The sequence below is a fragment of the Caretta caretta genome, chromosome 25, assembly GCF_965140235.1.
Source record: "Caretta caretta isolate rCarCar2 chromosome 25, rCarCar1.hap1, whole genome shotgun sequence".
NCBI lineage: Eukaryota > Metazoa > Chordata > Testudines > Cheloniidae > Caretta > Caretta caretta.
Genome location: NC_134230.1, coordinates 18174767 through 18202196, shown reverse-complemented (window position 1 = coordinate 18202196; position 27430 = coordinate 18174767). Strand labels below are relative to the sequence as shown.

General features: G+C 51.5%; 2 protein-coding genes across 3 annotated transcripts; one reads left to right on the top strand and one right to left on the bottom strand.

Moving 5' to 3' along the window:
- Window positions 1-16299, bottom strand: COPE (coat protein complex I subunit epsilon). Its single transcript, XM_048831231.2, has 11 exons — window positions 16195-16299; window positions 12976-13197; window positions 12469-12531; window positions 11129-11229; window positions 10263-10415; window positions 9187-9240; window positions 8454-8535; window positions 2408-2563; window positions 1555-1623; window positions 924-998; window positions 1-358 (listed from the first exon to the last, which is right to left on the bottom strand). The coding sequence occupies exons 1-11, from the start codon at window positions 16282-16284 to the stop codon at window positions 311-313; spliced, it is 1113 nt and encodes a 370-aa protein (XP_048687188.1). The 5' UTR covers window positions 16285-16299; the 3' UTR covers window positions 1-310.
- On the top strand, window positions 13336-26157 carry DDX49 (DEAD-box helicase 49). Of its 2 annotated transcripts, none has more exons than XM_048831230.2 (13): window positions 13336-13497; window positions 14662-14785; window positions 16478-16563; window positions 18348-18469; window positions 19373-19560; window positions 20233-20373; window positions 21075-21150; window positions 21505-21581; window positions 22130-22227; window positions 22710-22784; window positions 23389-23447; window positions 23911-23982; window positions 24680-26157. In XM_048831230.2, the coding sequence occupies exons 1-13, from the start codon at window positions 13383-13385 to the stop codon at window positions 24854-24856; spliced, it is 1410 nt and encodes a 469-aa protein (XP_048687187.1). In that variant the 5' UTR covers window positions 13336-13382; the 3' UTR covers window positions 24857-26157. The 2 variants fall into 2 exon arrangements, with proteins under 2 accessions (XP_048687187.1, XP_048687186.1); XM_048831229.2 differs by having other exon boundaries at window positions 13337-13497; window positions 23389-23477.
- Window positions 26158-27430: the final 1273 nt, after the last annotated feature.

Sequence of the window (27430 nt, the reverse complement as noted above, 5' to 3'; positions counted from 1 at the left end):
TCCACAAAAGGCTTTATTAGAAATGTTTAAGGTACAGTGTTGCACACACTTGACATGCACTGTATTTGAAACAAGGAGTCTGGAACCTAGTTAAGTCAGGACATAGGTTTCTAGGCTACACGTCTCCATGTGTTACATACACGCTCGGCATCGGCTTGCTGAAAACACAAGACCCTGCCATGCTGAGACGGATGCCAGACCGACTTGTAGAATGAACTCTGTCCACAAGGCCAGAGAGACTTTGCACATCACCCCATTCCCAAGGTACCATAGCATGGATCCGCAGACTCGTTTTTGCCTCCCTGAGTCCTCATGCACTGGGGGCATACTGCATGACCAGTCGGTCAAAGTCATTCTCCTGTCAAAGAAAGGAAAAATAGAGACTCTTGTTTTTTAATTACTGAAACTTGATTATAACCTTGTTTGCTAGTGGGCTGAAGAAAAGGCTACAGCATCTCAGGAGGGCAGCAGAGAGGCATTCCAAGCTTGCAATACCCTAAACCAGCTGTTCTTGACCTTCTCTGTATGAGATCCTTCCATACCATTAGCCCAGCACAACCCTCTACTTTCTAAACAGGGCACACCTCCCCCATTTAAGCAATATGGGAAGTGAACAGAGGTCACAATCCACTGATTGAGAACCCATAACTCTGAGCTGTTGTTTCAGACATCCAGGCAGGCACTGCTCCTCTGGTTTATACTTGGTTCATGTTTTCAAGGTTGCCTCTACAACCACTAAGGCCAGAAACATAATTTGCGTTTTTGAATGAAAGTGTAAAAACGGGCAGATGAACAGGATTCCCTGAAATCTGGTCACAACCCAGCCCAGGGATCATGACCCTGGGCTTGATCCACTAGGCTAATTCCAACAATGGTGTGACCCACGATACAAGTGGATTCTGATTAAGAAATGAACTGGTTACCTTTGCCTGGTACTCCTGTATAAATGGGTGACTTTTATGTGCATCTTTCAGTTGTGACAAGTAGCGATTGGTAACCTGGGTGGAAGAGAAACAAATGAGACCCCAACATTGCGATCAGAGGAGGAAAAGCTAAGAGCTTAAACCAGCAATTGAGAGAGCTGATCTTCAGAGTGCTTTACAGGCACTGAGTATCATCCCCTCTTACAGATGAGGAAGGGTCAGGACTTGGTTTTCAGAAGTTCTGACCACCAACAGCTCCAACTGAAGTCAGTGAGTGCTATGGGGGCACAGGCAGCTTTAAAAATCAGGTCTTAAGTGACGTGCTCACAGTCATACTATGAGCCAGTGGCAAAGCTGGGACTGGAAGCCTGGAATTCCAGGCTCATACTCAGGCTCTCTCAATTCCCAATCCCGAGCTTCCCTATTATATAGGAACGCAAGGGTTTTAGACAATGGTACAATGCTCTGCTCATTAGCCAAGGTGGGTTAAAATATTCTGTTTCCCCAACTTCAGTTAGCACAGGAGCACATAACTCCTTAAAACCCAAGCGAGCCTAGTATCTGCACACCTTTAACAGCAGGAGGACATCTGCCCACTGTATTGTACTCGGACAAGCAGAATTCGCCTCACCTCTGGTGGTTTACCCAGGTGCTGTGACAGGACAACAAAATTGACCAGGGTCTCGGGATGGCTGCTATCCTGAAAGCATAAAGGGCAACCACATCAGATGACCTGTCCTGCCTCCCTATTACTTTAACCAGGTGCAGCCCCCAGCACATTTCTGCAGCTGGAAACCATCTTCTCCTGAAGAACCCACAGATCGCTGTACAGGAAGGGGCAAGGCAGGGGAAGAATTAGGCCCTTAGAGGTGACAGGCAATGAATTCCTGAGTGAACACAGCATGGCTAATGAGGTCCTAGGACAAGTAATCAAAGGCCAAGAGCCCAGCTACCCAAGTGCCAGGACAGCTCTGAAACACACATGCTTCTGAGATGCTAAGTGCTTATGAAATGGGATTTACACAAGACCAAGCCAGCGAGACCCCAGCGGCACAGATGGGGGCAGAACATTTTAAAGGCCATGTTTAACAGACTCAACCTACTCAGGGAAGTGGGGTGGTGGGGTGTGTTCCTGAACTGGACGTCAGCTTCCTGAGAACACAGCGGCACAATAATTTGCCTGGTCAATGCGTGAATGGCACTGTAGCTTCCAGCGCTTACGGGGATGTTTCAGAGGACAGGAACAGAATGCCATAGGGTTTAGACAGAAAAAAAGATTTAAAATATGGAATTAAAAATCACTCCCCAAATTCTCACAGGCTGCAGCCAGCCAGCCCTGGGCACAATGACAGAAGATGAGGCTAAGGAGCAGTGAGATACACATGCATGAAGTTTAATGGTCAACAGTCTTGCTACTTTTCTTTTGCCTCTTTCCAGAGTGGCAGATTTGAATCAAAGGTTATACTGCCAGACAGAAAACACACCTTGTCTAGCGCCTCTTGGAGCACACTGTCTGCGTCTTCCCACTTGCCCTGAGCCATGTAGCAGGCTGCCTGTCCATTAAGCAGAAGCAGGGTAGATGAGCATTTGTCTGCCATCTCTTGGAAGATGTAATAGGCATCCTGTAATTTCTCCCCACCCTGTGAAGAAATGGGAGTGTTAACCTGTGATTGTGCTGCATTATGCCAAGGAGGCTGCAGTGGGCAAGGGTTTAAACACTGGAAGTGATGAGGCGCCCCATGATTAAATACAAGTCGACTGAGTCATCATTTCCCTTTGATCAATAGCCTTTGTGCCATGGTCAGAACAGCCAAGAAGGCGAGGAAGCTTGTTCTTCACAAAAGCAGCATTCACACTGCTCGGGTTAGTCTACACACCTCAGCTTGCTCAGAAAGAGTCTGACCCAGTTACCATCTGCCCAGTTTCAACCTGTTCTCAACCATCTTTCAAAGTGTCTGCCCCTGGGCGGCCCAGCTCGTTTTTAAGAGGTTACAGACTGGGGGTGTAGCTACACTACAAGCAGTTCTGCCACCGTGGTGCAGACCCTCACTCCAGAGACGGAAGAGAGTCTTCCATTGCTGTAGTAAACCCACCCCCTCAGGAGAATTCTTTCTAATTGCATCTACAATGGAGGCTAGGTCAACACAATGCAGTCGCACAGGTGTGAGATTTCTCACAGCCCTGACTGTTGTAGGTAGGCAGACCTAAATTTTAGGTGTAGAACCCACCTTGGTCTACAGGGCTTGCATGAACTGACAATCCCTGCTTAACAGTTTCCTGCATTCATTGGGTCTCCTCTAAATAGACAGATCTTTAACAAGGCTGCGGAAGAAAGAAGCACAAAGCCATTAAATATTAAGAGCCACTTGGAAGTTTGTGTCTGGTGAAGACAGATTTTAAATTCTTAATTTTAAAAGAACCATGTCAGAAGCTGGTAATAATAAATCAAGTGGGTTACGAAGAGAGATTTAAGACACAGAACTAGGATATTATTAGCTGGATTTTTCAAAAGGGCTCAGGTCTTGAAAAGCCCATTGTTCTCAGAGGGGGATTCTTTGTTGTTCTTAATGGGAAATGAACTCTTGAATATCTGGCCCTAAACTATTACTCTATAAAATGACTGAGAAAAGGAACACAAGGACAGAGCTCAATACTGAGGTCAATTTTAAAATTATAATTTTAGGTTGTTACAAGCATGCCTCCACCTTTACTGAATTTTAGGAGACTTTAATCCATCCACACACAGGATATTCGGAGAATGACAGCTCGTGTTTTAGCATGCTTAGTTAATTAAATGAAACTTCAATCTAACTAAGGAAATTCCTAGGAAGTCTGCTTTCTGCGAGCAGTGACAGGCCCCCAAAGTGCCCACGGGAATGACACCTCCTTAGCTATAAAACCACATGAATTACCTCCACGTGTTAGTGTCTCTGGAACGAAGCTTTAGAATTTCGGTTTTCCTTTAATAGTCCATATTAGTTTCTTGTATATTATGTTTGAAAGATACATGAGTCTTTGTCTGCAAACTCTAAGCATACTACAAAGGGAAGGTTGTAAATCTAGGAGCCATTTGAGCAAAGGACAAACTAACAAGAGTGTCGTCTCAAAGATCAGGACACTTCCCTGGTACAAGATGCAAGGCTGCCAGAGACACGGTCTTCATGTTTGAGAGAGACAGTTCGTTGTGTAAAAGAATGCAAGGATATTCTTTATGCAAAATATCCCAGAGGAGTAAGTGCTGGTTAAGATGAGACATCAGAACTATAATCCAAGTCATTAAAATGGGCCTTTTTACTCTGCTCTTTGCAAACAGAAAAATCTTTAGTTTTAACCCCACACAAAACTCTAGAATTATTCTTGTTGAAACTGATTTTTTCTACAAATGTATGAAAATCTTCAACCTTTTAACTTTAAGGAAAATATGTATACCTGGGAAGTGTTTTATGCTACTTCTTACCTTGTTTCTCCATTTAAAGGTGAAAACATTTGCTTATTCCTTAAAATGCTTAAGAGGATATAGACTTCTTTTGCAATATTCATGTAAAAATATTTTATATCTAAATTCAAACCCTCCATATAACAACTTCCTGGTATCACTGCTATGTGAATAGTGAGATGTGTGGTCAACCTATATGGAATCAAATTACTTTGCTATAACTGGTTACTAATATCTGAACCTGTTTGATTATAAAAATATTTAGACTAATTGATTTCCCAATTAATAATCTGGCATGCTCAAACAACTCCTTACCAAACTAAGGAAGACAAGAACCTCTCCAAGGATTGTTATGAAAAGAATATTATACTTTCTTTGATGACCCTTTTAGTTAAAAGACTAAGAATCATTTACGTTTAAATCAGACTCTACAGAAAACAGGAGAATTTGGATTCATCTGAAACAGAGTTTCAACTCCTCTGAAATCATGATGGAACTAATGAGATCTCTCAGAAAATGAACTGAATAAAAAAAAAAAAAAAGGCAGAACTGTAACTTTAAGGATGTCCTGAGAATTTCCTGCCACACAGACAAATGCACTATAACCATCAAACTGAAGAATTCCAGCTTTGCTATGGATGCTTTAGCAGACTGCATGATATGAGCTGAAGATGCTAGGGCCCTCCCAGAAAGGTGCTGAGCCAATGAAATGGGACAGCAGCAGATACTGAAATCAGGCCAAGCCTGAAAGAGGTGTGACTTCCATCTTTACCAAGAGGATAAATCCCTCTGAACTCAGCCATTTCATCTCAGCTCTATCTGCTTCTCTCATCCAAGCAAACTCACTTTTCCCTTATTAATATGACATTCATGATTATTAATTGTGAGTATTTTGTGCATCTTTAGTCTTGGTGTCCCCTAAGTTAAATGAGATTCTTACCGTGCCTAAGTGAGTGCATGTCACCTCCCTAAACTGGCAGTGAGACAACAATTAAGATCTGGCCTAACATTTCTTGTTTCTCTAGACTATAAACTGCAATTTTGGGCATAAAATTACTTGGCTCCCAACACCCCTTTCTCCCTGCCCACACACATGTACCGAGACTGCTGTGTGATGGGATAATTTTAGAAAGGTTTACCTTATGACTGCCAGGAGACTAAACAGTTAACTATAGTCCTGGTTACTAAGGCAGACAAAAAACAACAAAAGAAAATGGTGTCTAGGTAGCATACAGAATTTCTCCCCACTGCTAAAGAAAATTAACACATAGCAGAAATATCAAGCAGAATACAAGTCACCCTTCCATCTGGGCACATGGGAGAGCTGCAACTGCAGAGAACAGCAGGCTAGGCAAATGGACTCCCAAGGCCCTGTTAAAGTCAATGGGAATTTTGCCTGATTAAGGCCAACAAGATTTTGTCCATTGTTTTCTTTCTGCTGTTTACATCTCTCTCCACAGTCCCTAGATCACACCAGCCTGCTGTGCTCGTGTGTTACTGTGCCATTCAAGTGCCAAGTTATGAAACTGAAGCTAGAGAAAATGTTATTTACTTTCCAGAAGCTGATGCTACATTGTCATAAACACCTGGCACTATTACTGTGTCCCACATTTCCGGATTGAGAGGTGACCACTGGGTCATGGCAATTTAATCCTACCTAAGAGGATCATCACACCTCTGAGGGGGACACTGAGGGAGTGGCTGGATCATGGGATTATTAACAGGACATGGAGCCTTTCACCTCTAATTCAATAGTCTGAATCCAGGCCAAGTCAGCAGTAGCCCATCTGGTTCTATTCTATTTAGGTGCCTACACCAGGCCCCTCACCATTGCACATGATCACCCTCTAGAATAAGGACATCCTGCATCTACTCTCTCAGGACCCCTTCTCTCCTCTCCTCTGGGGGGCTAACCTGAGTAGTTTAATGTTGCCCCCTCCTCCCAATGTAAGTGCCCACAGGTCAGGAGCTGCTTTGAGGGAAAAGCCGGGGAAAGTTTCACAAATGGACTGGAAAGCTGCCAAGTCCATGGCCTCCAGGTGTGAAATGTGGCCTCAGGCAAGCCCCCGAGAAAGCTCCGTCTGAGGGAGATGGCTTTGCCCCAGAGGGAGGCAGTTCCATTGCTCCCAAGAAACTGAGCCATTGAGCTCCTGGAAAGAGGGGTTCAAACCACTGCAGGTTTTGACATTAAGGACAGAGACCTTAGAAGGTAACCCAGGAGCCCCTGGAGAGAGCAGCACACTGCTGGCTGTTAAGAGACCAATATATGCTTGCTCAGTCCAGCTCCTAGTGACCAACAAATCCATGTAATAAAAACTACAGCTGGTGCCTCTGTTGGTAGCCCCAGCAGACAGGCTGGAACTGAACTGCCCTCCTGCCCCCTAAAACTAGGTCTGCTGGTCAGGGTGGAGGTACACTGGCAGCAGGGAAGCTTGCCCTGGAATGGTCCCCATTTATCAGACACCCTGCAACCGCATCTAGAAAGGAGTTGAGCTCCGCAGCACTTGCTGTTCTTTTAAAGAATGGCAACATGGACCCATTCCAAAGCAGCCAAGCGATGGCCGAGTAATTAATTTGCAATGCAAACCGTTCCAAGTGCTGTGGGAATGAACGGCTAGCAGGGACAGGGCTCTGCTCCACAGAAACCCCAACGGCTTTCCACAGACTCAGAAGGCATCGAGCTGTTTCTCTGAACGGATGGGAAGGGGGATGAGAGATCAAAAGTGTGAAATGCAGTTACCGTAGCACAAAGTAAACAAATCTCAATCAGTCCTGAAGGGTGCCTGATAAATATCAGCTGCCACAGATCCCACTGAGCCTGTTTCACTGAAAGTGGGTTTAGCTAGAACAGGGCTTTATTTATAGGATCAGATGGAAGCACAAATACACTCCGCTGTAAAGACAAATTATTAAATTTTCATCTAAGGTCTAACTGGGAGCAGCACTGAAACATCAGACTGCTGCTCCTAGTTAGACCTTAGATGAAAATTTAATAATTTGTCTTTACAGCGGAGTGTATTTGTGCTTCCATCTGATTCCAAGATCAGACTGCTGTTTCCCATTTTACGTTATAATCGTCTGTGAATTATTCAACTACTGAGAAACAGGAGCTCTTCTGTGTCTGAGTTAACGATCAAGTGGTACACATGAAAAACGCTTGCACTCAAAGGAACTAATTAGTCTGGCTATTCCCCATGCACCTGCAGGGAAAGCAAACTCAAATGGTAAAGGAAAGTGAAAGAATTATCAAGTACCTTCTGCCAGCACTATTTCCCCCCTGGAGAGCGAGGCAAAGGGAAAATGATCAGAAATGGGATGGAGTCATGCCAGTCCTGTGCTCTGAGACTCTGGCTCCTAGCTTTTCCAGGCAACTGCTCCAGTTGAAGTATCCAGGATACATCAGCTAGTGCCCACCCCCTCCCACACAGCTGTGGGCCCTCTTGCTATCCCCCAAGCTTCACAGTAGGACAACATTTTGGCACAGCCCAAGAACCATTTAAGCCACTCAAGCACGAACAGCTGGTAGGCAGCAGTGATGCACAGAGGCTCATCATGAAGGTCCCAATTCAGCAAGGAACTCCAGCATGTGCCTAACTGAAGGCAACGTCATTGTCTGTGTGCTCAAACAGGGACAACCCAGCATGTGCGTAAATGGGAGTCCAAGGCTGGGATGGGGAATGTAGAGCACCAGTCACTGAAGCCTGAGGACACACACCAGCAGGGAGCCCCTGCGCTAAAAGGGCACTGAACATTCAGGAGCTGATCTTACTGCTGCACTGCTCTAAGTGGGGGGGGTGGGGGGGGGAGGAGACACGCATTCATCTCACCTTTAAACACAACCCGTTCTGTTCCACATCACACCACGCACCCAGGCGTGCTCTAATGAGAACTCCACCTAGCCCTGTTTGTGTCTGACTAGGCAACTTCCTGGAGAAGATCAGGATTCTGTCTACTGCCCAGTCTGACCTTTCCCTTGTAGTAGCTCATAGCACGAATGGATTCATGCAATTATGGCATTTTGGAGAAAATGTGAAGAGCATGAAAGTAAGGCAGCGCCCATGGAGTAGAGAAGGGTCTTGGCCTACAATACTCACTACAGCCAGGTTCACCCAGGCAGTGGCCAGCTGGGTGAGGGTAGCATCCTCATCTTGCTCCTGCATCTTCTTCAGGTCCTTGCTGAGTAAACACAAAGGGGAGCCACACAATGAGAAACTGACATAGTCCAGCTTGCTCTAAGTCCCAAGTGTAAGGCCTGAGGTAGGAGAAAACCCCTCACTGCACAGAGGCCATCCCTTTGCTGCCCTCATAGCTCAGTGAATTGAGCCTGAGGTGCCCTGGGACCCTCTCCTGCCAGTCAGAGGCACACTGCCATTGGGCTCACTGACCTTTGTTGTTTGGCACAAATACCTCCAGGGTATTTTATTTAAGCAGATAAATCATTGCAGCCACAAGGGAAGAAGGTCTGGTGTCCGCAGAAGGCTGTTTTATTTCCCTTTAGGGCAGCAGGCAACCCAAGTCCTGGAGGTTCATTTAACACTCCACGAGGTCACGACTAAATCCTAGAATCCCACTCACAGCTATCCTTTTATTTCCAGGGTCCCAGCATCCTGAGGGAGAAGGGTATGCCACACTGTGTTCACACCAGCCAAGGGGGACTCCTACCAACCCCACCTGTGACCATCAGCCTCAAATGCTGCCTGCAGGATACTGACCAAAAAGCAGAACCAGAGCTGTATAATGCCTTCCCACGGGGGTCTTTAATAATGCCCATGTGGCACATAAAAGATACACTGGGCCAGATCGAGCCTGGGCTTACACTGGGCTTACCGGGCCAGATCAAGCCTGTCGAGCTTCAGCAGTATCTGTATCATCATCGCCATGCTGCAGGGAACAAGTGCACATCAGGGCTGTACTCTAGGCTTTACTGCGCCCCTTTCACAGCAGGGACTGAAGTGTAGGCACCCGCCCACTCCTGGAGAATATAGTTCCCCTATGGGCCAAAGGCCAGCAACACCACGGAACTGTTACTCCCCTCTTCTTCCACCCAGGGCTTGGAGTGATTGGCTACCCCCAATCTGCTGTCTGTTCCTACACTCAGGTCTTCCCAGGTTCCCTTCTTAACACTGCTTTAAAGCATGGTTGTACCAACTGTCTGTTATAATTTATGGAGTCGGAGTCCAAGATCAAGCCCTTTTATTTAATAAAATATTTAACTGGAAAAATATAAACTCATCGAAATCAAACTCCCCTACCTTGTGGTGTCCAGTGTCTCCCCTCCCCCACCCAATAAGGAATATACCATCAGCAGAGGGCCCTGCACTCAGAATTCCCAGCAGCTGCTCATTGCTGTCATGCTGAATCTCCACTATAAAAACTTCAGCCAAGTTTCATTCAGCTATCGTGGGTCAAGTGCAACTCAAAGCCAGGAAGAGGAAGAGAGGCCTTGCATGGGTATTCAGCATGGATAGTGCCTGCCCTTGGGAAGCACACTGCCTAGCACACAGACATGTTGCTAGCGAGTAAGAACAGGCATTTCACCACCTTGCTCTCGCTGCAACGGGGAGGCAATAAAGCAGACAGTGTTATTTGGGTACAGACAGGACAGCCGGCTCCAGGACTCCGATTGTTCTAGTGCTGTAGGCATTACAATGCTCTTCTCGCTACCTGAAAACATGCATGAAATGTGGTATCCTGAATTCCCTTAGCCTCAGACTGGGTGAATGTGTGTCTTGTTCTGGGATGGACACCTGATCACTTGGTATTAACATCCCCAAATCCATCTCTTGCTGGTTTCTATAAAACTTTAAAACAAGTCAGACTTCACCTATTTCTATGGCAACATTTCCTTGGATCACCGAGCACAGCTTTGTTGGGTGACGCTGAGGTGTCTGAGCTACACTTACCATTCCAAGCTTTCTCCTTGGTGCAGTGTGCGCAGGGCCGCATCAGGGTTTGCATCATGGAAATAGATAGATGCAGCCATCAGCAGGAAAGTCGTGTTGGTCACATCAACGCTTTTTGCCATCTTCTTGTCCAAATCAGCAACAATTGCATCCCTGGGAAGAGTGAGCTGGTGAGAGTTTTGGAACGGATCATTCAATTTCTAACCAAGGCAAAGGCTGTCACCCTCCAGTAGGGAAAGTCCATTGAATTTTTAAAATTCAGCCTTTTAAAAATTATTTGAACTAAAAAGCATTGGGGAAAGAGAAATATTTTCATGTCCACACACTCAAAAATAATGCAGGGGAGTTTTACTAAGTATGGCCAGAAATTTGGCACGGCAGAAGAGTTTCAGCCCAAAACAGTAATTTTTCAGAAATACATCAAAATGCCTGAAATCAGCCAATGGAGATGGCGACAAATACTGTACGTGCTTCTCACCAAGGCCAGCTAAACTGATCCTACAGACAACGCTGTTTTAAAATCACGAACCCATGAGTGGCCGTTAGACAGACAAACCAGTTAGGCCAACCAGCAGGAATTGCTGACTAAAACCTGCCCTCAACACCGGTCTATCATCTGAAGATTGGAAGTATTTTATTGTGCATTGGTATAGGAAACATGATTATAGATGCTTGGTTTGGGAATGTAAAACGTATAGACCCATTTTTAATAAGCCAGAGAATAACTGGTTAAAAACACTTCAGTCATTTCCATCCCACATGATCAGGGCCATATGCAGCAGTGACCAAGATTATGCTCCCACTACTGAAGCAAATTCTTTGCTGGGCAGTGTTTGTATGTTACAATAATTCAATGTCACACTTACCTCTGAGTGTCGTTTGAAAGATATTCTGCAAACATTCTCACTGCTTGGAGCTCAGGGCAAGCATTGGCTTTGATTTCATCCAGAACAACACCATATTTTCTCTATTGAGGACAGACAGACAAATTTGTGTAATAATTTAAGGGCAGAAGAAAAACAATTCACTATGATATAAGTTACAAAATAGTAATGTACATTAATCTTTGCTGCATTTCCCCACACGCTCAGATGAGACTGACTAGCTGGACAGAATTAACAGAGGAACACTGTCAATGCAAGAGTCACTATTAATGAATCTCCACTGTTTGTGTTACTAACATAACTCCAGATTATTAGACAAAGAACTTTAAAAAGCCACTTTTCACTATTTATGCTGTAATTTATTTGCAATTTACTCAAACTGTGAGTCAGTTTCATATTGTGGCTCACATGAATTGGCAGAAAAATCTTGCATTTGGGTTTGCCAACACTTCAAGGAAAAGCTGCCATTAAGAAAGTTAAGTACTTAAAACACTAATTAAAAAGTTATTAAACTATTTGTAATTAAAACCAAAAGACTGTTACATTACTAAACTCAAACAGTGAAAATTGCAGGCTGAGTGAAGGTGGGTTATCATGGGCTGCATGCAGGGAGAAGTACAAAAGGCATGCGAGAACATGGGAAATAACTGTCTTAAGTCTATAGCTCATCACCAACACCACAAAGAACAACAAAAGTAAATCTTCACACAACAGATGATTATTTAGGACTCCTATAACACTTCACAGGCTTGTCTAGCCCCAGATATTCTATTTCAAATATGGGGAAATACAGGCCAGAAAGGCCTAACTAGTTCAGTGGTTCTCCAGCTGTGGGTGGGGACCCCAAAGTGGGTCATGACCCTGTTTTAATGGTGTCACCAGGGCTGGCTTAGACTTGCTGGGGCCCAGGGCCGAAGCCCAAGGGCTTCAGCCCTGGGAGGCAGGACTCAGGTTACAGGCCACCTGCCTGGGGCTGAAGCCCTTGGGCTTTGACCCCCCCTTCCCAGAGTGGTGGGGCTTGGGCTTTGATCCCCTCACCAGAGGTAGCAAGGCTCTGCTGGGCTCAGGCTTCAGTCCCCTTCCCTCTCCCCAGGAGTCATGTAGTAATTTTTGTTGTCAGAAGGGGGTCACAGTGCAATCAAGTTTGAGAACCCCTGAGCTGGTTCACACTGTGCTCATCACCTTGTTAACCTGGGTGGAGGTGATGGGCCCCAAGGCTGTAGAAGGAATCAGTGTCAGACCCCAAGAGACTGAGGTGCTGGATCTGAACTCAGAGCTCCCTGCTCTCAGACCTGTGCTCCGTGCAGAGCCCGGGATCTCACCTGGGCAATGTAGGCTCGGTATAAGAAGACATCCCGCTCCACCTCCCTTTCTGGACTGGATGGCTAAAGGAACGAGAAGGGGGAGACAGAGATTCATTAGCCAGCACGATCGGACCCCTGAAACAACAAAATGCAGCCCTGAGCACGAACTGCAGCCAGGAGGTGAGACCTATGCCTCAGTGGGGGGAGAATGTGTGTGGGGAGGCCCACTGGGGTCTGTCTGCGGGAGGGGGCGGGGGGGAAGGAGTGGAATTTGTGATGGGCGGGGCTAGAGGGGATGAGATTTGGGGGGAAGCGGGGGCAACCCCCGCTGGGGTGGGCAGGGCTAGAGGGGGTGAGGAGATCGGGGGTCACCCCCCCCGCTGGGCTCATTGGGTCTGGAGGGGGTGAGATTAGAGGGGTCACCCCCCCCCCCGCTGGGGTGGGCGGGGCCAGAGGGGGATCCGGAGATGAGGGGCGAGGCCGTTTTCACAGAGGGGCCCAGGGACGCCCCAGCGCAGCCCCCACCTTGACCCGCTGCGCCTCGTTGATGGCGGCCTGGTAGGCGCCGATGTAGAAACTGTTCTTGACATCGAAGAGCTCGTCCGCGTCCCCGCCCTGCCCGGCCGCGGCAGGGGCCACCACAGACGCCATTTTCCCTAGAGCCAGCCACGTCTCCGGAAGCGGCCCCCGCGCACAGGACGCTGGGACTTGTAGTTTCCGGCGCAGGCTAAGGACGGAACAATAGGGCTGCGAGGGGTGGTGACGTAAAACATTGGTACCGGAAGTTAGTGCGGAGCGGGGCACACTGGGAGTCGTAGTTTTTCCTGTGGGCTGAGAGCTGGAGCCAATGGGCATGAGAGGGGCTGATGACGCGAGTTGTTGGCGCCGGAAGTGTGCGGTGTGGCGAGCGACGCGGTCCCTGTGCCGGCGGCATGTCCGGCTTCCGCGGGCTCGGGCTGGCAGCCTGGCTGGCGGAGCAGGCGCAGCAGCTGGGCATCGGCCGCCCCACCCCGGTGCAGGCCGCCTGCATCCCGCCCATCCTGCAGGGTGAGCGGCGCCGCCCCCCGGTCCGCGCCCCCCAGCGGGCCCCCCCCAGCCCAGTGCCCCCCAGTCCCCTCCCCCCACCTGGCCCCCACATCCCTCCCCAGCCCAGTGCCCCCCAGTCCCCTCCCCCCACCTGGCCCCCACATCCCCCCCAGCCCAGTGCCCCCCCAGTCCCCTCCCCCCACCTGGCCCCCACATCCCTCCCCAGCCCAGTGCCCCCCCAGTCCCCTCCCCCCACCTGGCCCCCACATCCCCCCCAGCCCGGTGCCCCCCCAGTCCCCTCCCCCCACCTGGCCCCCACATCCCTCCCCAGCCCGGTGCCCCCCCAGTCCCCTCCCCCCACCTGGCCCCCACATCCCCCCCAGCCCAGTGCCCCCCAGTCCCCTCCCCCCACCTGGCCCCCACATCCCCCCCAGCCCGGTGCCCCCCCAGTCCCCTCCCCCCACCTGGCCCCCACATCCCTCCCCAGCCCGGTGCCCCCCCAGTCCCCTCCCCCCACCTGGCCCCCACATCCCTCCCCAGCCCGGTGCCCCCCCAGTCCCCTCCCCCCACCTGGCCCCCACATCCCTCCCCAGCCTGGTGCCTCCCCAGTCCCTCCCCCCACCTGGCCCCCACATCCCCCACAGTCCCCTTCCCCCACCGGGCCCCTACACACACACCCCAGCCCAGTGTCCCCCCCAGTCCCCTCCCCACACCTGGCCCCCACATCCCCCCCAGTCCAGTGCCCCCCCAGTCCCCTCCCCCCCGGCCCCTCCCCCCACCTGGCCCCCACATACCCCCCAGCCCAGTGCCCCCCCAGTCCCCTCCCCCCACCGGGCCCCTACACACACACCCCAGCCCAGTGCCCCCCTCACTCCCTCCCCCACCTGGCCCCTACATCTTCCCCCCCACCTGGCTCCTACATTCCCCCACAGCCCAGTGCCCCCCTCAGTCTCCTCCCCCCACCGCGGCTCCTTCATCCCCTGCCCCAACAAGGCCTTTGCGTCTTCCCCCCTCCCCCCCCCGTCTTATCCCCTGTGTCTTGGGCTGAAAATGTTCCCTGGCCAAGTGGGCGGAAGGGAGGAAGGGCCTTTCCCAGGGCTGCTCCCCGGGGCTGCGTGCATTTGGAGCTAGCTCTCTGCACTCTGGGTACACGCTCACCCGGCCACTCTGGTCTCTTGCATGCAGGTCGCGACTGCATGGGCTGCGCCAAGACGGGCAGCGGTAAGACAGCTGCGTTCGTCCTGCCTGTCCTGCAGAAACTCTCTGAGGATCCCTATGGTATATTCTGCCTGGTGCTGACACCCACACGGTAAGGCTGAATTGTGTTGCTTCATTTCACTGGCTTTCTAACAAATCGCATTATTGCCTGTATGAGGCTTGGGTAGGTTCTTGCCTTAGTAAGTGTTTGTGCTGCTCCATCATCAGGGAGATAACAGAACCTCACCTGTCACTGATCCAGCACTGCCTAGTAAAGGAGGTGGAGGGCACTTTTGAGTCTGTGGTCCTTTTAGGAATAGCTATAGTCCCATGACTCTCAAACTTTTGTACTGGTGACCTCTTTCACACAGCATGTCTGAGTATGACCCCCACCTTGTACATTAAAAACACTTTTTAAATATTTCACACTATTCTAAATGATAGAGGCAAAGCAGGGTTCGGGGTGGAGAGTGACAGCTTGTGACCCCCTGAGGGGTCCCGCCCCCCAAGTTTGAGAACCCCTGAGCTTATACCGACTCACACTGATGGCCCATGTTGTCCAGTGTCTGGCCCTTTTTCTTTCAGAGGAAGGTGCAAGAAACCTCTCTGTAAGTGGATTGGTATAATTTGCCTCCCATGAAGGGTTTATGCCTAATAGTTAGAGATGGGTCTGAGCCTGAAGCATGGATTTTTATTCCTTCCAAAACTGTTTTGTATTGGCTATAACTCCAGATATTCTTGTTATCCATGTAAACTACTTTTCCTTTGAATCTTAGTAAATTCTTCATCACAATGATCTCCTGTGGCAATGAGTTCCAACTTTGTAATCAGGCATTTGACTGAAAAAGTCATTTCAGTTTTGAATTCACTGACTTTTGCTTTGACTGTTCCATAGTTTCAGAGTTGAGTCCAGGACAAGAGAAGTGCACTTTCCTAAACCATTCTTTGTTTTGTGCACTTTAATCTTGTCCTGTTGTTTGTCTTTCTGTGGTAAACAATCCCAGTCTTTTCATTCTCTAGTCACTGATCTCCTAAAGTGCGAACACAATCTAACCATGGGATTTTATTACATGTTTTTCTCCCAGCCAAAGGGAGGGATATGTTGGGAAACAACTTTCCTGGCTCCTGCTGTCATTTCCTGGCATTCCTGTTCTTTCATATTCCAAACACAGGAGCGTGGCACTGTGCTACCCCAGAGTGCTCTTCATGAGATGGCAAGGCCCTGCCAGCATGATCCCCTAAGTAATCCCTTCTCCTGGGATTCAGAAGTAAACAACCTGCATCCAGAATCGTTAAACAATAGTCCCCTTCTCCTGGGGTCCAGTTTAATTCAGCTTCCCCCAAAAGAGCTCCCTGCAGGAGCAGAGGTCTTCTCAGCCCTCCTTGGGGCTAAGGGGATTTCCTGTCAGGTTTCTTCCTCCTTGGCATAGGAGGCCCACAGCCCTCCTCCTTGGGTAGCGCTTCTTAATTCAAGCCAACTGTGGTCTCCAACCAGCTCCCTTCTTCCCAGACCCTTTTTACCTTAGTCCTTTTCTCCCTGGATTGGGAGAGCTTAACAGGTTGCCATGTTCGCTTGCCGGTGTCTCTGGGAGCTCCTCCTTTTAACTGCATTCTGGGAGCCTTTGCCGGCCCCGGTGCTCATGAGGAGGCTGGTTATTAGGTAACTGCTCACATGGGGGCTGAGGTGGGCTTGTTTTCATCACAGGAAGGCTGGACTTTGATTCTCTTTCAGGGACCAGCCGTCCGTGACAAGGGTAATAAATATAACTCTGATGTTTCCATGTTCTATTCTTTCCCCCTGCAGGGAGTTGGCCTATCAGATTGCTGAACAATTCCGTGTTCTGGGGAAGCCACTTGGCTTGAAGGACTGCATCATCGTTGGAGGGATGGGTATGTGTGCTGGCTATAAACTGGACTCTGAGAAGACGCGGCACGGTTATGTGTCTGATTCACTTTAAGGGGCTGTGCCGTTTCAGAGCACTGCTGGCTCTGAGATCTGTGCAGTGACTGTGGAGGAAAAGGTGACTTTAGGGAAGCTGCTTGTCCAAACGGTGTACACAGTAAAACCTTATACTCACCTGAAATGCACCAAAATACAGTGTTTCTTTTGTCCATTGACAGATTTCTCCGTATGTGACATATGGCTGTCCCTTTCCAGCGATCACAAGGGGAGGGCAAAACTAATCAGCTCTACGGTTTTGTTCCTGGTGTACTTTGTCATTGAAGGGACAACCTGAGCAGATATAACTGTTGATGGCCATGTGATTTGTCGTTCATTAAGAAATAAACAGCAGCCCTCAAGTGGCCCTTAGTAAACTGTCAAGTTAAGCAATGTTTGGGTGCCTGTAGTGAAGCGAAGGCTCACTGGTGCGTGTCTTGGGAATTAACTCTTCAGCCTCGGAGCGCCTCCTGGAGGCCAGTGTCTCGCCTGCCTCAGGCCCCATGTCCCTCCTGGACCCCGGTGCCCTTTACCTCAGGGTTCTGCCCCAGCAGTTCCCCACAGTCTCTGGATCTCCCCTCCAAGGGGAACCCCCAATCCTCTTTCCGCACCTTGCCTCAGTGGCTACTGCCAGTCATCATCCAGCCCCCGCTCACTGGAGCAGACTGCAGTCTGTCATGGCCACTCATCACTGGCAAGGGGGTAGGACCTGCTGCCTCTGCCTAACCCCAGGCTACACCTCTTTAGCCCCAGTACCTGCCTTGGGCCTTTAGCAAGGCCTGCAGCCTGGGGAGTTGCCAGGCTGGAGCTCCCTGCCCCTCTTGCCTTTCCCCAGCCTTGCTCCACTTCAGGTACCCTTTTCTCCCAGGTAGCCAGGTCCTTCTCCCACCAAAGCTGGAGAGAGAAAGAGTGAGATTGACCCAGCTGCTCCCTGGGCCCTTATAACAGGGCCAGGTGTGGCCTGATGGGGCATGGCCCAGCTGTGGCTGCTTTCCCAATCAGCCTACCCTATTGGCTCCCCAGGGCAGCCCTTTCCCAGGGCTGTTTTAACCCTTTCAGGGAGGGAGCGGAGTGACCGCCCTGCTACAGTGCCCATCTCTGCTTATGAGGGGCCCAGCCTCTTGCTAGGGTTGAGGCAAGCATTTTAAAGAAAAAGCAGTGTTGTTGTCATCAGTCCTCGTGTATCACCTAGTATCCAGTATCAGGGTTTAAGTGAGAGACTTTCTCCCTCAAATGCAACATTCTTCTGCTGTAGAGTTGTCATCCTCTGCCTAGGATGTGTAAGACCAAAGCTCATGAAATGAGGAGGGTGTCTCCAGTTTCCTTGGGCTGGGATTTTCAAACGCTCCTTTGGGCGGCTTTAAAAATCCCGGCTTCATTTGTTGTTTCATTGCAGCATGAAGTAGCTGGAGAGGGCCTGGCTGGAAAGGGCTAAAGTTTAATGATTCTTGGTAAATAAATGATGCTGAAAAGTCCCAAATAGTAGCTGGGTTTTAGAGGAAGCCTATTTGTCGTAGTGGTTCCCTGGGCTTCTTCCTCTATGCAATGCCTGGTTTTAGTGTCCGGCCCTGGGAGATGGGGAGCACCCTACCTTGCCCTTGCGGTTAGTGTGAGTTGAGGGCACTGAACATCTTGTCGAATGAGGCCTGTGAGAGGAGACCTCACCAGCAGGCAGGCTGCTCTCCCCGATCCTGGTCTGTGGTGTATAACTTAGCTCCCTTGGTGTTTTTTCCAGACATGGTGGCCCAGGCTCTGGAGCTCTCCCGTAAGCCTCATGTTGTCATTGCCACGCCTGGCAGGCTGGCTGATCACCTCCGCAGTTCCCGCACCTTCAGCCTCAGAAAGATAAAGTTCCTGGTAAGGCAGCTCTTCGGCTCCTTTCCCGCTGTAACCTTCTACCTTGTTAGACATGGGAGTGTCTAAAGGGAGCTGCTGTGTGTGTGGGAAACAAGATGTTGGGCTGGGCCAGGTGCTGTGGATAATTGAGTTTTCCACTGGCTGAACAGTCACAGATCCAACAGCTGGAGCCTGGAAATGCACCAGCTTGTCACAGAAGGGGGCCTGGACTCTGCAGAATGAGTCTGTGGTACTGGTGAGGAGCCCTTCACCATGGTATCTAGGTTCTGAATTACAGATGAGGTCTGCATTAGTGGAAACAGCCTCTCTGTGCCCCAGTCACTCTCCATCTTTCATGCAAAAGCCTCTCTTTTGTCTTGCCTGTAACCCTTCGCTTCAGTCTCCTCGTCGCACACCTCAGACATGAATCCCTTCATATAGCCACTGTCGAACCTTAACACAGCTGGGTTTGGTAACTTTGCCCCTCTGCCACCCATTGCCTTGTAACTTTAATATGGTGAAGCGTTCTGGGGGCTCAGAAGTGTTGTAGACTATGTACTGGGTAGATTGTGTTAGGCATCATTATTGTGTTGCTATGGAACAGTCTCCCTTATCCAGTGTTCTGTCATACCTTGGTTGTGGCTCCATGTGGTGCTAACAGTTAATAGCACATGACTGTTCAAGTGTTGATTCCTATTCCAGCCTGTGAGGCCGGTGAGGATTATCCTCCCTGGGTTACAGGTGGGGAAACTGAGGCCCAGAGACTCGGCCTCAGAAACAGTCACGGCCACAGAAACAGTGTTAGAGCCTGGGTTGGAGTTCCTGGCTGTAGGCCAGGCTGCCTCATCGGGACCATCCCCCTCCTGCGTGGTGCTGCTCCTCTCAGCCTGGCTTGTGTTGCTTGTTTTCGGCCGTGTGCTGAAGGTTTTGGACGAAGCTGACCGGCTGCTGGAACAGGGCTGTACTGACTTCACCAAGGACCTTGAGGTGATTCTGGGGGCTGTTCCAGCGACCAGGCAGACGCTGCTGTTTAGTGCTACACTGACAGACACACTGAATGAGCTGAAGAGCCTCGCCATGAACAAACCCTTCTTCTGGGAGTCTCAGGCCGAGTAAGTCTCCTGCTGTTTCATGTGGTGTCGTGTCCGTCCCCTCCGGTGTACAGCAGGGAGGCTGTGAATGTCGGCACTTTGGGCTCCCCCCCCCATGACTGCCATGGCAGTCTTGGGAATGGTCTGTGCTTCTCTCCCCCATTAACCCCTCGGTCTCAGTCACACCCTGTGCTGTTAGGTGGTGGGGATTTGGTACTGGACATGCTGAACCTCGCTTCCTTTGCCCGGCTTCCCCAGTGCTGTGATCTGCTGGGGAAGGTGGCACCAGCAGCTGGGTGACTAAGACAGAATTGAATACGGCTGAAATTGCCACTTCCCCTTTACCTTTTTTGTATTTTGATCCCACAAACTATGTCAACCATCAGAGATATTTGATGTCAATGAAACGATTTGGGCTCCCCTGGAGCCCCCGGCGTCGGGAGCTGGGGAGCCGGTTGGACAGGCTGCTCACCTCCCAGGCTCTGTCGTTTTATATTTGTATTTATGTTGTATTTTTAGTCCCACTAGTAAAACACTCGAGGGACTGGCAGCGATCGGGCCTCTTATGAGATTCCTGGGCAGTTGGCCAATGAACCGGCCCCGTCTCCCCATTGTCTCCTTCGCCTCCCCCAAATCTGACCCATCTCAGGGTAATGTCTCTTTGTGGGGACCTTTCCTTCCCCTCCCAAACAGAGTGCGGACCGTGGACGAGCTGGTTCAGCGCTACCTGCTCGTGCCGGAGAGAGTCAAGGACGCCTACCTCGTCCATTTAATTCAGACCTTCCAGGATGAGCACGAGGACTGGTCCATCATCATCTTCACCAGCACCTGCAAGTGAGTCCGAAGCTACCTGCTGATTGCTGTGGCCACGGCCATATTAATGTTTGGGCTTTGGTAGCTCAGACCCCAAACTCCCCACTAACTATAGTAAAGCCAGAAAGGCACGTGGTGCCCTAAGTCCAGGCACTCCAGTAGGGTCCGAGTCCTTTCCTGTCTCCTGGGAGGTGTAAGTGCTTCCCAGTGCCGGGAAACATAGCGCGCTATGGAAGGGCCAAGTCTGAGTATCTCCACTGACCCGCTTAGTCCTTACCGAGCAGTGTGGGGAGGGGCTGTGGTCACAACGGTCTCCAGCTGCATTGGGCACTCCTGGGGCCCTCCAGTTTAGGGTACTGTGGAGGGATGGAGTAGGTGACCTCCTGAGCCATAAGTTTCTGTGATTCTGCGATTGTCTCCTCACCATTTCCTTCCCTTAAGTGAGTCCAGTTGCAGGGATTTAACCCAAGATGTGACTGTCCCAGAGGAAATGGGAAATCCCACAGTGCTCTTCAGAGAGTCTGGGCTCCCCCTAGTGTTCGGACCAACCTTTAACAACCTGTCCAGTGGCCACATGTGAGTGAGTGTCAAGCGTGGAATGGGCATCCTGTTTGCCAGCGTAGCCGAGGCGCTGTATACCTGGATCGTGGGAGGCTCTGTTCTAGGCCATCGACTTCCCCAGGGACTAGATATGTAACCAGGAAACGTCTCTTGTTTTTAAGGAACTGCCAGATCTTGAACATGATGCTGAAGAAGTTCAACTTCCCGTCAGTGGCTTTGCATTCCATGATGAAGCAGGTGAGTGACCCAGCAGGGCTGCGCAATGGGGTGCTGGGGCGCACATCTTGGCTGTGCTGTGGAATGAAGACCTCAGGTTTTTACACATTTATCTGGTGAGCGAGGGCATTCAGGAGGTGACGCTTGTACCCTTCGCTAAGGAAGGGGCATTGCTGAGCACAAGCCAGGTGGGTGCTCTGCGGGTTCAGAAACCTCTGCTGAGGTCCCTCACTCCTCGCCTGCCCTCTGCAAGCCTTGTCATGGGCATGCACTTCTTTGCTTGTAGCTGTTTTCCCTGAAGCCAGACATCCGTGCAGGGCGTGTGGGCTCTGGAGACTGCAGCATTCCTAATCCATACTCCTCCTCCCTTTGCAGAAGCAGCGCTTCGCAGCCTTAGCAAAATTCAAGTCCAGCGTCTTTAAGATCCTCATCGCCACAGACGTGGCTGCCAGGTAGGAGAAGGGGAAGCTGCTCTCTGCGGCTACAGAGCTCCAGTGCATTTCCTAAGCCGCAGAACCACCCAAGAGCTGTGGGGTGGGGTTTGCGAGAGGGGAGCTCGTAGGTCCTGTCTGGGTCAGGGCAGGGGTTTGTTCACTTCAGTCATGGCCCAGGGTTAGGGAACACCCTGGAACTCGCTCATGTACCTGCTGTTGCTGGATTCTCTGTTCATCCCCGGCCTTTTCACGCTGTAACCTCCAAGTTCACGTGCTGATAGAGGTGCCTTGTGGGAGGGGCTGGGCAGGCCGCTGGGCCCTGAGGGGAAGGGCAGGCCTCTGACTGGGCTGCAGAGTGACACACAGGAGCAGGCTGTCGTGGTCTCTGGTTCTGAGGGCTGTGTGAAGGGATGGTTGAGTCCCGGGAATTGGCTCGGGCGGGTCACTGCAGGGCCCGTGAGTGTCAGAGCCTCCAGAGGCTCTCAGGGAAAGCGGAGAAGAGGAGAGCCAGCTATTGGTGTCCTGCTGCTGCCTCCTCAACCCCCATTTCTTTGCTTGTGCTCCAGGGGCTTAGACATTCCGACAGTCCAAGTTGTCATCAACCACAACACCCCCGGCCTGCCGAAAATCTACATCCACCGGGTGGGCCGGACGGCCCGTGCAGGTGAGCGTGGAAAGCCAGTGAGAGGCACGGGTAAGGGAGGGCCACAGTTCAAAGCAGAGACCTGGTGATGGGATTCTTGCCCGATTCATCCTTTCATCCAGTTTAAGACCAGAAAGGAGGGACCATTAGGGCATCTGGCTGACCTCGTGTATATCGCAGGCCAGGACGTGTCTCCCACTTACCCCGGCTGGCTGTAAGGTTCCAGCTCCGCTGTTGTGCAGCCATTGTCAGGCTGGACTAGACCATGGATCCAGCGTCCTGCCGTCACCGCTCTCAGCGCTGACTCGTCTTGGCTGGTATCCCACCGCTGACAGCCAGTAACATGCCTCTGAGCAGGTGGAAGACCCCTCTCCATAGTGCACCTGGCCCCGTGCCCAGTGCTAATTCCCAGGGGCGAGTGGGACCTGAGGGCGGGTTAGCTGGGGATCACTGCTCATCAGAGTTCACTTAGTCACCGGTGCCTTCTGGTTCTCATCCCTCAGGCCGGCACGGGCTCGCCATCACACTGGTGACTCAGTACGACATCCACCTGGTGCACGCCATTGAGGAACAGATCAGTAAGTGGAGCGCTTCACCACGGGCATGGGTGCGGCCCCAGCCTTGCCGACACAGAGCGTACGGCCCAGGAGCCTCTTGGTATCAGAAAAAACAGCTGCTCTCCCCTGGCTTTGCAGCTGAGGCCCAGCAAATCTGGTAGCTCTGAGTCTCCCCCAGGGCAGGGGCAGCTCCAGTCACCAAACCATCTGGCCTTTGATACTCTAGTAGCATGACTTGTACGTAGCACCTCGCACGCAGCGGGATTGCAGAGGGCTTAGCAGGGGCTGCTTCTCCCCGCCCTGGAGATGGAGGGTAGCAACACTGCGGAGCGCCCCTTCAGGAAGTGGAAAAGACTCCTGCCTGCAGTTGAAGCTGCCATGATTTGGGGAGTCCTGGCAGCCCAGCTCCCAGTAGGGCTGTTGGCTGAAGAGGTTAGGGAGGTCTCTCATTCTGGTTGCCGTGAGAGGGGTGGTCCCATGTGATGGGTCCCATTATCCCCAGTGATGCTGAATGGGCTCCTTAGCAAGGGGAAAGTTCTCCAGAGTACTCTGAGTCGGTAATGGGGCTGGACCCTGATCTCGTACCAGTCTCTGAGCTGTACGTGTGTCTTGTGTCGCGGTTTAGAAACGAAGCTGCAGGAGTTCTCGGTGGAGGAGCGTGCGGTGCTCGGCATCCTCACCCAGGTGAACGTTGCCAGAAGGGAGTGTGAAATCGTAAGTGACCGCAGCGTGGGGGGCCCTGGCCGGGGAGCCGGCTTCCTGTACAGCTTGGCGTGACCAGGAAACGCTTCCCTCTCTAGGCCATCATGTGCTTTTAGCTCTGGCAGGGTGTGCAGCCTTCGCTTCGATATACAGGTGTGGGGAGGGCTCGGGAGTGTCACGGGGCTCATTCCGCTTTCTAGAGGAGGCCTATGCAGGACATGAGCTTTTGTAATGCAACTGCTGGGGCAGGTACCCAGATCTGCTGTTCCCCACTCTAAGGTGTGCCCACCTGGTGATCATTGACCTGCTCGGCAGTGCGCTGGGGGCCTGGGCTTTGGAGCGAGGGTCGGTCAGAACTCTGCTCAAGCCTGCGACCCTCCTCAGAGCCTTGCTGCCAGTCCTAGTGCCCGGCTCCTCATTGCGCTTTTGTCTTTTGCTTTGGCAGAAACTGGAGGCGACTGATTTTGATGAGAAGAAGGAAATAAATAAGCGGAAGCAAATGATCCTGGAAGGAAAGGTGAGTGATGCTCTCCAACCACTGCTGCCAGGGGTACCAGGACAAGCACTGACCTGTCGCGGACCACGAGACACCCATCCCCCCCATCACTTCTGCAGTCTGTCTGCCTCATTCCCCTTGGAGGAGCTTCTTTTTGCCTTGAGAGGAGAATGATGAAGAGCTACTGACAAATGTGTTGTCCCATAGCATCCTTCAGACCTGGTGTCATGCTCCTCTCCAGAGTCAGTTGTGCTTCACAGAGAAGGGTGGGCTTGACAGGACGTTATTTTGCAGTCCCCGTCGGCCCCCAGTGGGGGGATCAGAGGAGCAGAACGGGCAGCTGAGAGAGGAGTGGAGCGTCAGCACCGAGCAGTGCTAGGAAAGCAGAGGAGATCCAAGGCTGGGATCGGAGAACCAAAGTGGGGCACAGAGTGGGGAAGTGACTTGCCCAGATTTGTGCAGCAAGGCAGTGGCAGAGCTGGGAATAGAACCCAGGAGTCCTGATACCTCGCCCCAGATTTGGACCACAGCCCTCTCCTGTAGGGTGGAGAATGGTCGAGCAGGGTGGGGAAGCGGAGCGCAAGGGTGTAGGAATAACCAGAGTGCGTCATCTCTGGAGACGGACAGGCAGCTGGGGAAGGCAAGGGCCCTTCGGGTGGGGGCAGGGCTGACAGAGCCCTGCTGCATGTTGTCAGTTTCTTGATGTCTGCTCTTGCAGGACCCGGACTTGGAGGCAAAGAGGAAGGCGGAGCTGGCCAAGATCAAGAAGAAGAACAAGCAGTTCCGCGAGAGGGTCCAGCAGACGCTGCAGGAGAAGAAACAGCTTCAGCTGAAGAGGAAGCTGCAGAAGAAGGCACGTCGGCAGCAGAGACAGTCGGCCAAGGAGGAGAAGTGAGAGCCCCAGGCACTTACAGCTTGGGAGTGTGGGAGCTGCTGCCCATGGGACAGGGCTGCCCAAGGTTCTTCCAAGCCCCTAGAGACCATGTGTGGGGGGTTGATGTGGAAGCTTCTGACTTGATGATGGTGTTTGAAGGGAGAGGATCGCTCTGCCGGTGTAACCCCTTCCCTTCTCCCTCCCCTCCAGAGACTCAGCTGCTTTGGCCCATCCTTCTGCCTGACATGGGCTCGTTGGGGCTCAAGGGGTGTCACTTAAGGGCATGTTCCCCCAGCCCCCACACACAAAGGAGGGATCCAAACTCTTATCCCTTGGTGAACTGCTCCTGCTCATGGCGATTCTCGGTTTCTCACGGGCTCCCTCCCTTCCCAGGGCTGGTGCCTGCCACTCCCTCTTGTTTACATTGGCAGCTTCTCCCTGAGTCAGAGTCTAAAAACCCTGGGCCAAGGTCAGCTTGGCCCCTGGTTTCCTGGCTTGGCTGCTGGTGTTCTGAGAGGGTAATAACTAATAGAGACGGGAGGGGCTCCATCAGGGAAGCTGGTCTGGTGTGTTTTGTGAAAATTTCCCTTCCTCCTAATTTGTGTGACCTCTGTTACCGGAACCCTGTTTATCCTGAGGCCCCTCTGAGACTCATTTCAGATCTGTCTCCTGACTTGCAACTCCAGACCGCTCCCCAGCCCCCTCTGCCCCAGTCAGCCACATGAACATCACGGGCCCCTCTTCCCTTCCGAGAATGGAGGTTTCCCTCCCCAGAGCCTGGTTTCAATCCCAGTATCCAACTTGACTAGTTCAGAGGTCTTTGATTCACATCTGAACAGGATTCCCTGGCCATCTCAGGAGCAAACATCCTTCGCTCTAAACAACCCACAGCAGTTTGGATCCTGCTCCCTCCCGCCCTGACACCTGCATTAGACTCCATGGAATGGATGCTGCTGATCCAAAATGTTGCTGGGTTGCACCCTGCCCAGTGAATAAGTGACTCTTGCACCAAGAATGGCCCCGGATGTCCCATCATGAAGACTTGACCAAGTGCACAAGAATCAACAAACTTTAAACTCGAGGGATGGTGCGGTGGGGGCACCATCAGGGAATGTGCTTCCCTCTGGAGCCTCAGAACTAGTCGCAGCTCTATGGTGGGAGGCTTCCAGTTTTGCCTGGCTGGGCTAGAGCTCAGCTCCCGTTGCCTGGGACCATCAGGAGGGAAGTTATTTCCACTTTGGTGATGGGGGATGTTTTCTGTAATTAGCATCTTCCCTGCCCCCAAGAAATATTTATTTGCAATAAATAACTGGGTGTCTGGACTCTCCGGGCTCAGGGGACTGGTGTGTTGTCCAAGGGCTGTTGCTCTTGAGGGACCTCTCAGAATGAGGGGTCGGTTTTACTCTGGCATATCAAGCTGGATCAGGAACTTTGCGGCCAGAGGCAGTGAGGGCAACACCCAGTTTTGTGTCAGGGGCGTGGTCCAAATAGCGAACAGGTTTCTCCTAGCCAGAGTGTCCCCTGGTCCTGGCACCACGTGCCTGCTGTCATGGTGCCAGGGCAGTGGTTCTGGAAACCTCTATCCCATTGGCCGCTCGCCCCAGCTGAGCCCTGCTTCAGTCAGATCTCTTTGTCTCGGCAGTGAGCTCAGCCACCTTGGGAGGCTGCCCTGTTCTCTGCCCTGGGAGAGGATCCTAACCCGCTTGCTGCAGAGCTGGGTCCATACACCCATCCTGGCACAGATTTGCCATGCGAATCCCTAGGGCCCTCTGCTTCTGGGTACAAAGGGGCCTCGCATAGCCATTGGTGCAGCTCCACCTGGGGCGATGTGAATGGGCAGCACCCAGAGGAGCTTGGGTGTCTGGCTGGATGACTGGGGCCATGTGGCTAGAGAGGTGTGGGCCAGCCTGGCCATCAGGAGGTGTCTGAATTGTGCGGCCACCCTTGCTTGGCTCCTCTGCGAAGGGAGAGGAACTCGAGGCCCTGCCTTGTAGACAGGGTGACTCGCGGACTCTGGCGGCTATTGGAACCGTGCTGATTGCTCTCTGAATACGAAATGCTCCCCCAGCCCCATGTGTGCTGATTTCCCCAGCAAACCCGTCAGCACAAGATTAATGAGGCTCCTCCCTGGGACAGGCAGCTCTGGTGAGGGCTTTGATGCTGCCTTTGTGTCGTCTCTCTCTCGGCGGTTCCCCTCCCCTCTCAGACTCCTTGCTCTGCCTTCTGAAGTCTCTTTGCTGAGCACGTCTTTCTTCATCTTCCTCCAGCACCCTGTGACTGCGGGGTTTGATCATGGATTTTTGTCTTGGCGCTTTATTCAGCCTTCTTTTCAATCCCTCCGGCTCCTCTGAGAATCAGGGCATGTGTGGGAAACGAGCCCTCCCAAGCAGTCAGTGTAGAGTCAACTCTCCATGCAGCCTGGCTAGGAATGGCTGGGTAGGAGAGGGGGGAGCTGCATGTCTCGGGGGCTGGGAATGGGGCTTTCTCAACTAGGCCCACAGAAAGCACCTTACCTGGTGACGGTCAGTGGCCTCTGCGAAATGCGCTTACAGTCTCAGTCCGATTCTTCCGTCTCCCCTCCCTCCCTGGCTTGAA